The sequence below is a fragment of the Xiphophorus couchianus genome, chromosome 9 (genome assembly GCF_001444195.1).
Source record: "Xiphophorus couchianus chromosome 9, X_couchianus-1.0, whole genome shotgun sequence".
In the NCBI taxonomy this organism is placed as follows: domain Eukaryota; kingdom Metazoa; phylum Chordata; class Actinopteri; order Cyprinodontiformes; family Poeciliidae; genus Xiphophorus; species Xiphophorus couchianus.
The window spans coordinates 31902797-31920926 of NC_040236.1; the positions used below are offsets into that span (position 1 = coordinate 31902797).

The 18130-nt window shown below is 35.8% G+C and overlaps 1 protein-coding gene across 1 annotated transcript; it reads left to right on the forward strand.

The window, feature by feature from the left end:
* The first annotated feature begins 233 nt into the window (after positions 1 to 233).
* On the forward strand, positions 234 to 17796 carry stxbp3 (syntaxin binding protein 3). The gene is made up of 19 exons (XM_028027034.1): positions 234 to 344; positions 1409 to 1458; positions 1576 to 1657; positions 4012 to 4088; positions 4167 to 4239; positions 4319 to 4419; positions 5844 to 5989; positions 7808 to 7898; positions 8630 to 8754; positions 8853 to 8951; positions 9039 to 9096; positions 9819 to 9884; positions 9993 to 10073; positions 12385 to 12520; positions 12654 to 12763; positions 13874 to 13972; positions 14757 to 14842; positions 15856 to 16004; positions 17113 to 17796. Exons 1-19 carry the CDS (start codon positions 299 to 301, stop codon positions 17214 to 17216), a joined length of 1779 nt encoding a protein of 592 aa, XP_027882835.1. The 5' UTR covers positions 234 to 298; the 3' UTR covers positions 17217 to 17796.
* The last annotated feature ends 334 nt before the right edge of the window (positions 17797 to 18130 follow it).

The window sequence follows — 18130 nt, forward strand, 5'->3', positions numbered from 1 at the left end:
ATATTTTGGGAAATACCTTTATTAGTATTAGTAATAGTTTTCTTATCAGTATCTTCACAAAATATTAATTTTCTCATTACGTAAGTAGATGTTTATTTATTCATTTACTTTCTTGTTTTCTATCTATCAGAAGCATAAAAAATATTAAAGGGAGTCTGTAATTTTGTTTCCCTTCAGGTTCAATTAAAAAAACTACAGAATCACCCCGTCGCGCCCTTTGTGACGCAATCTAGCGTGCGTCAAACCGACCGGAAAAAGAGGCACAATAGTGGAAAAAAAAAAGAGAGAGGAAAACAAGATGGCAGCAGTCTCGGATCACGGGCTTAAGCGAATAGTTTGGAAAAGTAAGTTTCCCTACTGTTTTTTACGCAGTTATAGTTTACGTAAACTTGACTCGATAATTGTGCTGACTAATTTTCCGACTTTTGTCTAAAAGTAGCGGCCGTAAAGTCATTTTATATGTCGCTTGGAGCCCCACCTTGTTCCCTGAGAAAAAACCACGACTGACTGAAACATACTTGCTGTCACCTTCTCAAGTTTGCTCCGATTAAAGATGAGCACGTTGTGATAACAAAGCAAGATGGCTGAGATTAGCGAGTTTCTTTATTTATAAAACTTTTGTAGGCATTTGGAAAAGCAACGTTTGTATATATCTGACAGCGTTGAAATAATCATTTCCTTTTCTCCTCCTAACTTCCCGTAAAGTTGAATGAATATCCAATCAATTTTGGTTAATAATGGAGCTTGATGGAGGAGAACGGGCAGGGTTTGTTGTTGTATTGAATCAATCAATCAAATTGTATTTGTAAAGCACATTTCAGCAACAAGGCATTTCAAAGTGCTTTCCATTAAAAACATTCTGGTGGTCTGTTTACATAGTACCATTGATCCTCCGGGGAATCTGAACAAATTAATGGACAGACATTAAAAGAACAAAAAACTTTACTTTGAAAAGCAGAATCTAATGTTAAAATGTATTCAGTCTAAAATTTTATGCTTCAATCTCTCTTTAGTGACAGAACGAAAGTTTTTGATTGAGCAAAGTGAAAGGCAAATTAAATAATTCAGAATCACACAAAGGTAAGCGAAATATATAAAAATAGAATAGGACACCATATATTAAAGGGCAAATGAACAGTAACAAAAATAAACTAGTTATTAAAAATATTAATTAGTAATACTCAGATTAAAAAGAAATATGCAGCTGAGTAGGATGAGATTTTTAACATAAAAATACATATTTTAGATTAGATAAAGGCCAAATTATTTGTTTAGATCATAATTGGTGATTGTACGTAATATTGACTAAATATTGCCATAATTTACCAACTGGAGTTTTAACTCAGCATGTTGGCTTTTGAGTTGACTTTTGGTTTTGTGTGATAACTGATATTCTGTGCCTCTGCAGGAATAAAAGAGACAATAATTGCAGACTGCAAAAAATCTGGAGTATGGAAGGTAGGAACAGAAATTTTCCATGTATTATGACTCAAAACAAACCTTTAGACTTGACTGTGCAACAGTAATTTAGGCCAGAATTGGTATTTACTGGTTGCTTTGAATTTCTGTTCACAGATTCTGATTTTAGACCCATTCACCACCAAGCTTCTCTCATCATGCTGCAAAATGTCAGACCTGATGGAGGAGAGGATAACAAGTAGGTCATGATATTTGCTTTCAGACTTTGTTGTAAAGGAGATAATTCATCAAGATTATGAATTAAGAGTTGATTAGGCCTCAATGTAAGGTGAGATAATTTTATTAACATAGCACATTTTCAGAAACAAGGCACTTCAAAGGGCTTTATATGAGTTAGAGGAAATACAAACGATAACAAAAAGTTCTCCACAATTTATGAACTACAGGGTTTCCCCCAGAAAACCTGCTGAGCCCGGTGCTCAGGGCGCTAGGGAACTCATTCAGCTGCCCCCCTGAATGGATGACTTCCCTAGCTCCCTGAGCAGGTAAACCCTGTTTCAACATTTTTGAGTTAAAAATGTTTAAAGTTGACAGGAAATTTAAAAATGTTATTTGATAGTTATGCTTTTTTGGAAGACTTGAAGATGAATACCTTTTAATGATTAAGGCGATCATAAAAAACTAATAAATTAACAATGCTAAGCCTGGTGGGGGCACAGGTAAAACCTGGCCTGCCAGGCTTATAATACACTGAGGGAAACCCTGAAGTAATAGGAGTTTTTCTGGATAAACTAATAGAAAAGAAAAATAGTTTCTCTGGATTCTATGTTTGTTCTAATTCCTGGTCTGGGTTGCTAGATAAGTACAAGTACTCCATAATTTATAAGCTAGAAGGAGTTTCCTTGTATAAACTAATAGGAGTTTCTCTGGATAATAATCTAAAAAGTAGATATTGGTCTAAAGTAATGAGTACTCCACAATTTCTAAAAACATTAATAACTCCATGATTCATAAAAGTAATAAACTAAACAGAGAGGGCAAAGAAATGACACGTCAGGAAAAAATAGGCAACATTCATACAGCAAGATAAGGCACAAACATGGAGCCAGCGAAAGGTGGTGACAATCACGGAGATCATCTGTTTGCTGTGTATGTGTACCATGAACCGTGCAGCTCAGTCTCCCAAGAAACAGTCTGATATGATGATCTTATCTAAGAGCAAGTCCTTGGGAGCGCTCTGCTCCACAGTTACACGGATGACTTCAGAAGGGAGTGAGGTGGAAAGGAGCCTTATGTTTATATATCTTCCAGGAGATTTGAGACAGCCATCCAGCCAAGGCTGATACAGGGGAGCCAGTTCAGATACAGAATGCTTTAGGTCAGGTAGATTTTAAATTTCAATCTCTCCTAAAGAGATAACTTTGTTCATTCCAATCATCCAAATTTATGTGGTCTTTCCCGCCGGGCTGAACTAGCAACTTCTCCAAGATCAGTTCTATCCTGCTAGTGAGTCTTAGGGTCCACAGGTTGCCTTCCAGTCTCTGCAAGAATCGCATCCAACTTGCACCTCTGTCCCACAGTATGTCAGTCTGCGTGTTCGTCAATCGGCATAATCCATCACAGATTTGTCAATATGTCAGGAATCCGCAAGCTCCAAACAGCAGAAACCCTGTTCTCATAAATAAATCCAGGGTGTATCCTGCCTGGTATGTCTCCGTAGGACATGTGGGCTCTCCTGCATCCAGTCTTTTTGTGAAAATTTTATCAATTTCACTGAAAGACCAGTTGACCAGATCTATAATTTGTAGATTCAGACAATGTGCAAAGAAAGGCTCTGGAAAAGCAGCACAAAAATAGAGAAAGCAGGGCGAAAACTGATCTAAAAAAGAGTTTTAGATCTAAAACTGTTGTAAATTAAGAGTAGGGACGGAGCAGAGAAAAAAACCTTCCGCCTTCACCAAGAGCTGGAGAGAAAACTTGTTAAAACATTAATAAATAGTTGTGTCTACATTCAACCAAGTTTTTAAAATGAAATAAAACAGAATTTCTTTTCACAATGATCAGTCCCTCCAGGATTTTGTGATTTCTTTTTTTTCCACAAAATTTGTGGCAAATCTGAAAAATTTGCAAGAAATTTTGCTTGTATATATGACATAAACGTTTTTGACACGTTTATGACAAAAACGTGATTTTGTTGATTAGGCTGAAGCAACAGTGTAGTAGAAGTAAGAAATGCTGCCACCTGCAGGTGGGAGGTAGCATCATGTAAACCCAAGGTTTTTGATAGTTTTGCAGAAAATTTGGAGTAAACTTGCATAACAAAAAATAATCTGTTGATTTTATTTAAGAATCGCAACAACCTGGAGGAACTGATTGAAATAATTTGCCAGTATGCAGATAAAAACTGCTTTGATTTGATTGATAAAATAATATTTTACCATGCAACTGTTATCTTGAAGGTTTCTGCTCCCCTGGAGTCTAGAGGGCCACATAAGAAGCTATAGCAGTGCAGATTTGGCCCCCGCACCTTGAGTTTGAAACACAGGTTGTTGTTTGATGCTTTTTTCTGACGTTTATGTCTTCTCTGTTTAGTTGTGGAGGATCTGTTCAAAAGCAGGGAGCCTGTCCCTGAAATGAAGGCCATCTACTTCATGACACCAACCTCCAAGGTTTACCGTAATAACCTTAATATAACGGCATAAACTTTTATTATGAAAGAAATTTGACTGAAAATTTCTTGTTTTCAGTGTGTGGACGCCTTTATAGCTGACTTCAAGTCCAAACCTAAATACAAATCAGCTTATGTTTATTTTACAGACTGTAAGTAACCTACAGGTTATATAAAAAGACGTTTCTGAATGTCAGGCTTGAAGTTGACGGTTTTGTCTGGTTTCCACAGACTGTCCAGATGACCTCTTCAACAAGATGAAGAATTCCTGTGCAAGGCACATACGGGTCTGCAAGGAAATAAACATTTCCTTCTTACCACAAGAAGCACAGGTAAATGGTTTCAGCTTACTTTTGTTATAATTTTTAATAATTGGTTCCTCTTTTTATTCTTAGGGGTTTCTTTTTCTTGAAAACATAGCAGGTTGTAATGTTTTTAGACAACGCATAGAAAGACACATTTTAACCTTCTGAGGGAAACTGTTATGGGTGTTGGTTGCTTAAAGTTATGATGTAACAATCTTGTGTGCTTCCTGCTTTTTAATAATGAAAGAAATGTCTCTGCATTTAGGTTTCATGTCTGCTTTTATTACTATTTCTGTATTTTAATCTGGTTTTAAAAATTAAAATGAGTCAGAATGCTGTCAAAGTTTCTTTCTCATCATTTAAAACAACTTGCAACTAGTGCAAAACCCAAACTTTAACTTCTTTAGGTCACTGGAGAAGAAGCTGGCTGGTCAGATAGCTGTATTAATAGGAAGTTGAGTGGAAGAAAAAAGTGTGGTTTAAAAATAAATAAGACCTATTCAACATTCAAGGATTATGGACTACAACTGTTGCATCTAGGGATGCATATTACAGATTAATGAGTTAATCTATAGTCAATCGGTCTTATCAGTTGATTAAATGATAAGCGGCCATTTTCTTGAAAACATGAGTTTTCTATTGTATCAAGAACGTCTCTCCATAACACAAAGGGCTACCTTTTTTATAACATTCTGAATTTGTAAAAAGCACATAATAATAATTTTTTTATTAGCTGCATTAAATACTGACTGAATAAACAGTAAATGTTTTTTTTCTCACATCATTGAACTAAGACAAATAAAAAAAGGGTTGTCATTAGATGTAATTAGACATGTCATCATAACTAGTTTCACTGAACAATAATTGTTCCAGAATTTATATCAATAAACAATAGCATTGTCATTTTCAGACAATTCTTAATTAATATAATAATAATAATAATACTGGCATATTTATGCAAGTATGACCTCACAAAATTTTTTTAAAAACCCCAAAACTTCAATTTCTAAACACTGGAAAACATTTTAAATACCCCAAATAAACTAAACAACAATTATTAAAAAAGAATTATGAAGTCTCTTTAACCAAAATTTCTGTAAAAAAAATATTAATAATTCAGCTTCGACAGAAAAAACATGCAAAAGGGGCAGGTAGTGCAAACTAACTACTTCAAAATGCCAGCTTTTCAATAATAGCATCTCTTTAATGACTGTTGTCTAAATTAAAATTACTGGGCTCAACTTAATTAATCATGCGATTAATTAATTTATTGCTTAATGTGACAAGCATACCTTAGCATAATTACCAAAATTATTGGCCATAAATGACTGAATCTGTGTAATAAATCTAAAATAATGAGCTTCCCTTTTTAACATTTGCATATCTGAAAAAATAACCATCTTTTCAGTGATATTCCACCTGATCCCAATTTGCTCCTGCGTGGTTTTCAGGTGTTCACATGTGACGATCCTGGGGCTTTCCGGAGAATCTACAGTCCTCACAGTCAGGACAAAAGCAAGACATTGGAGACTCTGGCAGACCAGCTCGTCACCCTGTGTGCCACGCTGAACGAATACCCGGGAGTCAGATACAAGAAGTAAGCAGAGAAGAGTCGGTTTCTCTGCTTAGGTTACAGCACATCTCAGCCCCTGAGTACAACTTCGTCTTTTGTTAGATTTCTTTTAAACGCGTTTCCAAACTGTTGCCAGAAAGTTTCAGGCGAAGTTTCTAATAGATATCACTTGTTTTGTTATGAACGCTTCCCGTTAAAGGAACGTTTTCCGAGTTGCTACAGTCTATTGAAAAGTTTTAATCATTTCCAGGTGAGTAAGAAACATGAAAAGTATTTCAGTACTTTATCTTGTGGTCATTTATGTTGAATTTTTGTAAATCATAAGTTCCATCCATTTAGTTTTTCTTTGGTCAATTAGAATATATTTCACTTAGTTTAGAACCAAAATCTGTAATATTTTTTATATTTGGTACTGTTTAGATCACTTTGATAACTTTTCCTATTAATTTAAGTGATTAAGGACACACCGGGGGGCAGATGCCTTTAGTTTGGTAAATGTTTGGTGTGATGACGGTTTTGACCACCTTTTGAACATCAGATTAAGTTAACTTTCATTTTCATCTAAGTTATCAGAGGCTTTTAGTTATTATTTTGTCTATGTTTTATATTGTCGTATATTTCTTTCAAACTATAAAGTCGGAAGTGCGATCGGAAACCAAACCACATGTTGACGCCCCTGACCGTTCATGAAAAATGTTGGTTTTGGAACTTAGAAAGCTGCGACACTTTATGCATTCCACATTTTATAAGGATAAGAAAAGGATTTTCAAAGCAAAAAATAAAATAAAATTCCTAAAAATATGTTAATTTGAACTGTCCTGCTGGAGTTGCTGTTACCTAGCAACGCCAGCTAAGCCCAGCCCCGTTACCGAGCAACCTAAGCAGAACTCCGGCTTTGGTCAGCTGGTTTTACCGCTTTATGCTCTATAAAATGGCTGCCGGACTGTTGGCTGTTTTGTTGTTATTTCAAATGCCTTTTTTATATTGTTACTAAATCGGTGCTATTCTTGAAAAAAAAATTACCATTTTTAGCAGTTAACCATCTTTTGCGACAATCTTAGAAATTGTCATAGTTGTGGTTGTGTATAAAAACTTACTAAAAAATGCACAGACATCTAAGTGCATAAGTTTTCTGAAGCAAAAAAAAGAGAAAAAAATCAAGCTACGGTAGTTTGATTAAAATTAGCTTAATTCTTTGATATAAACTTATTTTCTGTTTACTAAAACTGTAGTTGTGGCTTTGTCTATTACAACTATTTTAGTTATTGATCAATCTATTCAAGTTCAAAAATACTTTCTTGATCCCAAACAATTAAATATTAGTGTAACTCATTTTAATACATATTGATGATTTTGATAAGTAAAGGTTTAAAAAATACACAGAAATACATTAAAAGATGCAAATAACCAAGTAATTCAGTTACTTTTTTAAAGAATAAAACTTTGTCGCCTATCAAAGATTTCTGATTGATTCTACGTATCAACTAACGATTATTTTAGTGATTGATCGATTATTCTGGAGATTAATAGAATTTAAAAATGGCACATTCTTCATGTTTTTCCTCTAGGCAATTAAGTCGTTTTATACAATATTAGAAATTCCTTTAATATTAGACAATTCCTTTAACAAACCCCACAGAACTTCACTTTAAAAAAAATCAGACACTGGCTTTGAGATTTATGTGATAGGAATTGACAAGTGCTTTTGGATTTTTTTTTACTTTTTGAAAATGAGCTCAAAATGTTTCACCAAAGTCTTAAGTAGCTGACTGACTAATAACTTTTTTTCTTGTTTACATCTCGTAAGCGACTCCTGCATATAACAGTATGTCTTGCATCTAGAGACAACATGCTGAACGCCCAAACTCTAGCAGAGCTGGTGGACAACAAGCTGGCCAGGCACTACGAGTTGGATGACAGTGGGAAGAAAAAGGTGAGACGTCTGCTGAACAAAGAATAACAGAAAGTAAGCCAGGCCTTGGCCTTGGGAGTAAATCTAAGTCTTGTTTTTCACGCCCATCTTTGTGGATTGTAACATTTATTCCTTTGCCTAAAGCTGTATTTTTCCCAGAAATTTGGGGGTAAAACTTGCATCATTACCAAACATTAAACTGTTTTTACAAGTAAATCAGATGCTTTAAAGGGGAGCTATTATGCAAAAATTCACATTTTGCATGTTTTTAGGTCTCAACTGCTTCTAAAAACGGCCTAAATGCTTAAAAACAACAAAAAAAAACCAACCCACCCAGCTGTTTTTGACAAAAAGTTAGTTTCAAAAACCTCCACATTATTACGTCACATTTTATGGGCACTGCAGTGTTACCTAGCAACCCCAGCTGAGCCCAGCCCTGTTACCTAGCAACAGTGGAACTCAAGCACGTTATGTATGCGCTGGAAAATGGCTGCTGGAACCACTTGCTGCATTCTTGTTGGTTGTGGAGGAGGCTCCGCTAAGGCTTTTCAAAGATGTACGGTGGTGTAATTGCATATCTGTTTGTAGCCATTTTCACACACGAGTGTAAGCATTGAGGCAGAACTGAGCAGATTGAAAGCTGACAAAGAAAGATTTTGTGTGTAAAATAACGTTTTGGATAGAGATCTCCTAACCTGCTCAACGACGCATAACGGGTGACCTTTAATGGTTGACTTTCCCTCTGCTGGCAGGAGAAGACACAGGCCCAGCTGCTGATAGTAGAAAGAAGTTTTGACCCCGTAAGTCCCATCCTCCATGAGCTCACCTACCAGGCCATGGCCTATGACCTCATTGATATCCAGAACGACACCTACCGGTAAAGCTTTACCTAACTCCAGCTCCCAGCTACATCATTTCCTGACTCCCAGCTTGCTGCAGACAGCTAAACGCAGCTGTGTGGTTGAACTTATTCAGGTACAAGTCCAAAGACGGCTTGGATAAGGAAGCCCTGCTGAACGAGAACGACATGCTGTGGGTGCGGCTACGGCACAATCACATCGCCGAGGTTTCAGAGTAAGTCTCCCCATTGTTCAGCGTACCAGTACATCATGATCTGATTCTCCTTGTTTATTTCTTTTCTTTGTTTTCGCCTTGTTATAGACAGATCCCTAAGATGGTGAAAGAAATAGCCGCCAGCAAGAAACAGCCTGATGGGAAGGTAAAGAGCTGGAGCGTCTACCGTCTCTATAACTTCTCTACTTGTTTTAATCTGAGGAATATCACACCTGATAGTTCGCTAGATTTGGTTTGATTGGGGATAAAAATTACAACATTTGCTCCATTTTCAATTGCTGTAGTTCACTTTCACACTGCACTGCGTCAAACTAAAACAACCAATTGCAAAACCTGTTCCCCTCCTCGCCCGTGGGGGCGCTGCGCCAAGACCCACTACAGGAAACAACAAAACCCTCTGAAGAAGACATGATTGAAACTTGCTTCGTCACGAAATGTAAACAAAAATGGAGTCAGACAGTTGTAGGATTTCTCTTTCTCTATCAGAAATGGCGCTAGGAGCCATTTCTGCTCCTAGCGCTAGACTAGCACGTTTGTTTTGGTTGTATTTACCCAGAATGCCCTGCGTTGTAGTCCGCTTGCTGCTTTTGGAGCGGTCTCTGGTCCGCTTGGCGTTCATATATGCATTCAAACCGCTAAAGAGTTCACTTCAACCGAACCGAGACTGAGATTTGTAGGCGGATTGGAGTTTGTGTTTTTGGTTTGCTTCAGCTTGATTCACGACTCCCCAAACGAACCAGACTTTCTAAGCTAGAGTTATTTAATCAAACTATAGTTTGATTGATTGATCAAACAAAAGTTTAACTATAGTGGACTAAACAGGGCTGGTATAATTTGCTAATTGAAACTTTTGTGTAATCCTTTCAGACCACAATAAGCAACTTGGCACAAATGATGAAGAAGATGCCCTCATTCCGTAAGCATGTCACCGAGGTATGAGAACTTTATTTCATTCATGATGTAGCTGTAAATATAAAGGACAAGTAATGATAAATGAATCTCAGAATAATGAATAAAAACTGTTGTTTTGATCCCAACTAGAAAACGATTCACCTGCAGTTGGCTGAGGACTGCATGAAACATTTCTCAAACAATGTGGAGAAACTCTGCAAAGCTGAGCAGGTCTGTCTGGACTTATTGTGGTTGATTTTGATATTATGCTAAATTCTTGCATTCTACACCCACTAATTGGTTCAGATAAATTTATCTTAACATTCCCAGATGTTTATTTTTATGAAAGCAACAGACACTTCAGCTACAGACATTACTGATGAATAGTTTTCTCCACTCAAACATTGGATTTTCATGGTTTCAGGAAGTTGCTATAACGTTCTAACATTTCTTCATGTATCATTTCAGTCCAGAGGAATGTCAGACTGGGTACACATGTATAGCTGTAGAGTTTTTAGCAGTCTGTGCTTATGTATTCTGCAGAAACTTTGGGTTTCTGCAGAATACAGAGGGCTAATGTTAGCATGCTAATATTAGCATTAGCGCTCTTCCTCTGTTTTGATATGACTCTTTGACAAGGATATGGACTTAGAGTTTTTTCACAATATTTTGTAGTACTATTGAGATAGCTACAAAAATTATGACAAAAAAACAATATAACTTCTTTTTTTGTTTAGGCACAGAATTCATAGCGTCACAAAAAAAATGCTGCTTTTGAAAAACATTTCCACTTGAAATAAGTTTCTTCAGCCCGCCACATACTTACAGAAGTACGACTTATATCACTAACCTGAAGATGGAGACTTCATTTAATCAAATTTACTGGTATTTATTGATGCTGTCATGGAAAAAAGTTGAAAAAATTAAAATAGAGAAGATAGAGAGAATTTTTTGGGAATTTATTGTGATCAATCAATCAAAAATCTTATGAAGAATCTTTCATGATAAATGATTAACGATATGATAAAGGCTCAATCCTACTTTTCGATCATTTGGTTTTGCAGGTTTTCTCGAGTAATTTAGTGTGAATTAAGTTTATACAAATATTTTTTCCACTTCATTAATTCATTTGTTTTTTAGAAGATGTTTTCTTTTAGCAATTGTGAATAGCGGGAAAAAAGTGGCCTATTAGTGAAAAATCCATAAGATTGGATGGAAATGAAATACGGGAAGTGGAAAGTGTCAAAAACTATACTAACAAGTTTTTTTTTTTTTACTAATTTAAATGGTTTTTATGATTATATTTTAATTATTCTGTAGTTTGCATAGAATTGAAAGACCAAATCTTCTCTTCCTTTTCTTGGTTGTACGTTTCCACAGACGTTTGTGACTTGGCTTTTTGTTTCTGTTCCTGAATTTCGCCTGTGGTTTATGTGAAATTATGTTTCAAAATATTCTCTTACCTTACACTTGTGTGGGAAATTACCCGGCCATTTAATTCCTCATTTTAGATCTAGAACAGTTGTAGAGTAGGGTTTGTCAAACTCATTTTTATTTTGGAAAATACCAAAATCAGAAATGTTCTTAAAGGGCCGGTTGTGCCAGAATGTGTTGATAAAACCCATTAACAAACTTAAAATAATAATAATTATCTGTGTCTGCATTTGACGACTATTTAAATTAAATACTGAACATCTTTTCACACTGATCTACCCTACAGAATTCTGTAATTATTTTATAAATCTTTGTAATCAAAATCACTCATTTTCTGGTGCTAATTGTAAATATTTGCAAAAAATGTTTCAGGAATGTGACTTTTTGTTACTCGCTGCATGAATCACATACTTTAACTTGACATCAAGTAAGATTGAGGCAGCTATGGAGTAGAAGAAATACTGCCACCTGGAGGTTGGAGTTAGTATAACTTTAACCCAATGTCTGAGCATTTTTGCACAAAACTAGCAATAAAGTCACAATGATAAATTAGCACGGTGAAATTCAAAAATACTTTATTGATCCAAAAGGAACATTAAATAAATTAGGAAGGCATCGATATAAAAATTTTGACCTATAGCTGATGTTAGTATTGCTGTTATGTCCAGTAACTGATATTTAGCTATACTTTATATTTTTCACTACCGTTTTGGCCCTTTGGATAATAAAAAGATAGCAATAAATATTGGTTGTTCATATCGCCCCAGTTTTATTTATTGGTTTGATATCGATATGTTAAAAAAATGAGAAATATCGGTGATACCAATGTTAGTGCAGATATATTGTGCATCCCTAAGATAAGTAAATCATAGAATTATGGAAAACTGGAGAGACTGATTGATGTAATTTGGCATTAAAGGGATAAAAACTGCTTTGATTTGATCAAATATTTTAATAAAATAATGATATTTTATCATGTCCCTGTGGTGTCCAGAGGACCACATAAGAAGCTACAGCGTACCTGATGTGGCTCACGCGCCCTCAGTTTTACACCCGTTGGATAATATTTGTATTTTTAGGAGGTTAAATGTTTGTCTCTCTTGTGTAGGACCTTGCTGTTGGTTCTGACGTGGAGGGGACAAAGGTGAAAGACCCAATGAGGACTCTGCTGCCGGTGCTGCTCAACCCGTTCAGCAAACATGACAAGATCAGAGCCGTGCTGCTCTACATCTTCAGCCTGAGCGGTAAAACATTCATCTCACCCTGCAAAGCCCAGCCTCCATTGACTGCAATGAATTAGTTCAGCACAGTTTGTTTCTTGTTTTGTAAAATGTTGAATCGATGTTTTATTGATTCTGCTTTGTTGTGTGTAAACAGGAACGACGGATGAAAACCTGAACAAATTTATCCAGCACGTTAAAATCGAGGATGAACGAGAGTTTATCCTGAACTGGAAAGAACTGGGCGTCCCCATCATCACCACATCGGTATGAGCAAAAGTTTTATCCTTTCACTCTAAGCTGTGATTTAAAAATAAACAACGACGTTTTTATTCTGTTTGGAGCTCAGAACCTGTAATTTCAGGGTTTGTACAGGTGCTTGAAAATGCCTGAATTTCAATTATGAAAGTGCTGGATTTCTGCACAAATCCTTGAAAGTGCTTCATATTCAAGCTGCAGTTTTTGTAACGTTTAATTGAAAGCCTAAATTTGGAAAAAAAAAAAAAATTTAAAGTTAAAACCAGATATTTCCATACAACTAATAAAAAGTCCAAATTTTCTCGCTGTTTGAAGTTAAATCCCGAAACTTTTCTTGTTTAGAAAATGAATAAAATGATTTAGATTTCCTAAAAGCCAGAAAATTAAGCAAGAACATTTTTAGTGTTGCCTTGGTTCTTTCATCTTTAATCTCCATGGCTATCATGCAGCTGTTCAAAACGCCTGGTTGGACCAAGCCCTGCCTTCGAGGTCCTCACCCACTCAGCTCCTTCAGACTAGCCACCAGCAATTGGCAAACACCTGGTGAAATTGTTAATCTGCTGAGCTCATTGTAGGAGCTACTTCTCAGTGAAACACTGCTAAAAACGTGGTAATGAGGTTAATAGAGGAGCCACTCTGCAAAAACAAAAGTATTTTCGGTCTATTTTCTAATGCAAATATCTTAGTTCACTTAAAATAACACAAGACTAATTTACAAGTAACTTTTCAGCAAGAAATAGGAGCTTGTTTTAAGTCAATAATTCCTAAATATTGATGAGAAAGTACCAATGGATCAAGTACATTTTCATTAATTGTAAGGAAGTATTGACTTAAAATAAGCGCTAATATCTTGCTGAAAAGTTACTTGTCTCATTTTCATAATAACACAAGTTTACATATGTAAACTTGTGTTATTATGAACATAGAACATTGTGCTATGTTCCCAGAAAACACATAATACTGCCCCTTTAAAGTATTTTTAATTTTTGAGGAAAAATGTCACCCTAAAGTGTTGTAAAAAGCAGTTGTGGGCCGCACAGAACTATTCCATTGGCCCCAAATGGCCCCCAGGCCACACTTTAACCACCATATTGCTCATCTTTGTTCTGTTGTGTTCAGCCCAGTTTCTTCTCCCGCAAACCAAACCGAAGAGATCGATCCCAAGATGAGACGTACAACCTTTCCAGATGGACTCCAGTCATCAAAGACGTGATGGAGGTCAGAGAGCGAATGAAACACAACAACCTGTTGGTCACATCACTGTTTATAAAGAAAGAGAAAAATCCACTCTGAAACACAGCTTCCAGGCTTTCTGGCAACTTTCCTGGCTTTAATTTATGAAATCTGTCAGGCAGAAAGAAAAAGGAAGAGTAAAAATCATTTCTGAACATTTTTAAAATTCACTCTGCAGACATTAATGGGGAACTGAGAGTTCAAGGAATCCCCCAATGGTAATATATTACAAAATTCACCCTCTGTTTCTGTTTGTTGGTAATTTTCCTTCTTTCTGGTCAGGTTCATCTTATCAGTACCTGAGTACTTAAATTTAACATAATTAAGTTTAAAAATGACTGGTTTTAAATGGCAAGTAGTCGGGGTCGGCATTTATTGCATCATTTATCGTGACAAATTTCTTTACATAAGAATTTTAGCTCATTATGATAAATTTCCATTGTTAATGTAAAAAAACCCTGACAGCATAGAAATGATATTTTTCTATACTGTCTATACTCAGGTTTTGGTCCATGAGTACATCAATAAATTGATTAAAAATTCTCCTGAAATTAAAGCTGTCTTCTACCATTAGAGTAAATAAAGGGTAAATCATGAATTAAAGTTGGTCTGGAGAGCTTTATTATCTTAGAAAAGTAAAATAATTTGAAAACTGCTTCATGTATTTACTCAGGTTGTGCTTTCTGATATAAAAATTAGTTTATGTATGCCGCAGAGAAGATTTATGTCCTGAATGCAGAAAATAATGTAAAAAATGTATTATTTTCAGGATGCTGTGGAGAACAAACTGGACTCCAGAGACTGGCCGCACCAATCAGAGTGTCCCGCTGCCTGGAACGGCTCCGGCGCCGTCAGGTGGGTCATCAGGAAAAAACTATTGATATTCATCATTCAAATATTTCAACATCAAAACAGCAAGATCAAAAGAATTGTGCGTAATAAGTAAAATTGTCCATATATTTAGTAAACTAATGCCACAAAAACCCAGTTTTAAGCACTTATAGGCTTAAAGGTGGCAAGTTGTCACGCTAACGGTCCTTAATTTAAAAAGATTTTCAATGTTTTCAAAGGCAGGAGCAGTCACAAGTATTTCAATTTTAGTCTGATCTTATTTCACAATTTGAATATGCAGGGCTTTGTGTTTGGCATGTTTATTCCTCCCTATAATGTGGTGATTGGGTTAGTAATGTTTTTTATATTTATATAATCATCTCTTCTTTTCACAGTGAACAGTTTTTTTGACAAATAAATTTGAGTAAGTCAGGTTTATCTGTGGATTCTCCTATTTTGTTGCCAACTATAAGCCAAGTTGGTAACGAATGGGGGCTTGTCCGGGATTCATTTTTCATTTATGTTTACTTGCACCTCTGATGATCTGCAGTTTTACTTTAAAAGTAACTTTAGGGCTCTTTAGACCTCCCGCAGTGGTGCCCAGTAACTCCGGCTAGAAATTATAAAGTTCCCAACTAATATTTTAAAATAAGGATATAATAACAAATTCAGGTTTTAGCAGTTTTTATATTTTGATATTTTTTTCTTGTCATTATATTGGAATCTGCAGGTGTGTTTCCACAAATATTAACATTCCATTGAAGAACATGTATTGATTTTTACCAAAGTTTTACCCTTTAAACCTTTATCATAAAACCTAACGGTAGTAACAAAAAAAAAAAACAGTGGCTCTTTAAAAATAGCAGCACATTACCTAGCATAGGTATTTCTCAAAAATGATCAGTCATGTAACATTTGTGAATCTAAACAAACTTTATTTGGCTGGACTGAGGGCAAAAATGTATTTTCTTTTGTTTTTGGAATAGACTTGTTCTTTTGCTTGAACTCCTAAATTTCCTAACATGTATGTTCTTCAGCGCCCGCCAGAGGAACAAAACCAGCACCCAGGATGATCGCCGCACTGGTTCACGCCTCATCATCTTTGTTATTGGGGGCATCACTTACTCTGAGATGCGCTGCGCTTACGAGGTCACCCAGGCGGTGAAATCCTGTGAGGTCATCGTGGGTTAGTATTCCTCTTTAAAACAACTCTTATTTCTCTGGAGATGATCTGTTTTTGCCATTCAGTCAACTTCAATTTTGCCTTAAATGTGACCTATTGTGCTTCCTTGAGCAGGCCTGGATAGGTCGATGGGCGATACGAACCATGTCCATTACAGCAGCACAAAATCTCTCAAAATGAGCTGTTTTAGGGCCTCTTGTCACTTTAAAACCAAATGAGCTCCTGCGGGCATCATCCCCAAACTCTACGTTTACATTTGCACATGAAAATGACCTCTAACAGATGTGCAGTTATACCTGTGTACACCTTTGAAAAGCATTAGTGGAGCCTCCTGCACAACCAACAAGAATGCAGCATGTGTTTTCTGGATAGTAGGTCATCAAAATACTTGTCTTTTCCAACAGCCATTGTACAGCACAGACAGCAGTAATACCAGTTGATCAAACGTGCTGGAACTCTAATTGGGTTGCTAGGTAACTGGGCTGGGCTGGGTTTGGGTTTGCTAGGTAAATGGTGCAGCGACCATTGATTTTGTGACTTAACAATTGAAAGGTTTTGAAACAGCTCATATTCCAGACACCAAAATACATTAATTCATTTCCAAAAAAACAGCAGGAAGGATTTTTTTTCAAGCTCTTGATCTGTTTTTAGAACAGTTGAGACCCAAGTGGAAGAATAAAAATGTGTAAAATGTTTAATTTGCTTTAACATACATTAACCTTGTAACTCTGTCTAAAAGCAACTTAAAAGATAAAGTACTTAATTTGACCAACTGACCAAACATGCTGGAGCTCCTCTTGGGATAGGCTGGACTTTGTTGAAGTTGCTAGGTAGTAATTTGTGACTTTACATTCTGAAAGTTTGACACCAACAAACATTAACTTATTGCCACAAACCATCTGGGTGTTTATTTTTAAGTGCTTGGCCTGTTTTAAAAGCATCTGAGACAAAAATGAAAAAACTTAAACATGTAAATTATGAATTTTGCGTAATAGATCCCCTTTCATGCTTCTTATGACCTGCTTAATTGTTCCTCCTAGTTTATTTTAGATTTTTGCCCCCTGCTGGTGCCAATGAGAACTCAAAATGAATAATTTGTATCTTTCTACAGGCTCTTCTCATATCTTGACCCCCATCAGTTTGCTGGAAGACATCAAAGCCCTGAGCAAAGGTCCAATGGAAACCTTTACAATAGAGGAAAGGAGCAACGCCTGAGAAATCCCCCATGTTGCTTCATCTCATATCACTCAGCCCTGCACTCACCTCAACTTCCTGTTTGGAAAACTGAAGGGAATTCACCTGTAGCCTATTGTTGTCTTTTATTTTACTTTATGCACATTTATAGTGACGGTATTGACAAATTATCCTTTAATGTTTCATTTCGCCTGGCAGAATTTCTTTGTTTTTTGGTCAGAATACAGTCTGTTTATAATGTATGTAGCTTTGTACTGTTAAATCAAATGGATTAATTTTAAAATTAACTAGCCTAATTTGACTAGAAGCAAGTTTATGTTAAAAAAAGTATCCATAATGCATTATTCTGCTAACCTTTGACCTTAAAGAAAGATGCTGATAATGTTACAAGTTGAATAGCCCATGACAGTTGTGGGAAAATAAAAGCACAAAGTTGATGTATATACTGTATGTATGCACTGAGTGTCTGCTTTGTCGTCTTGCCTTTTCTGATCACCGCTGTTTATAAACACCTAATATATTCTGAGTGTTTTAAAATAATTACACCTTTCTTGGATTGAACAACTGACTAATAAATGGATGAAGTGGTTCAACTCTGACAGCCGTTTGTACAATGCCTGCTGCTGTTTTTTTATTATTAAAACAGAGAATGCAAACAAAAATAATTATCTGCTATATGCTGCGTCACATCAATTCTTTAAAAAACATTTAATTGTTTTTAATAGCTTTTTTGTAGCAAATTTTTTACACCCCTCTGAATAAAGTATTTGACATTACAGCAATAACTCCTTATAGATGCTGACCAGTTTTTGCATGTTTTCCGTGGTAGCAGGTAGCAGAGATGATAGATACAAAGTTTTAAAAAAATTGTGTCCAATATGTGCAGATACTTCTTAAGTGTTAAATATCTTAATTTTTTTGTTGACATTATGTAT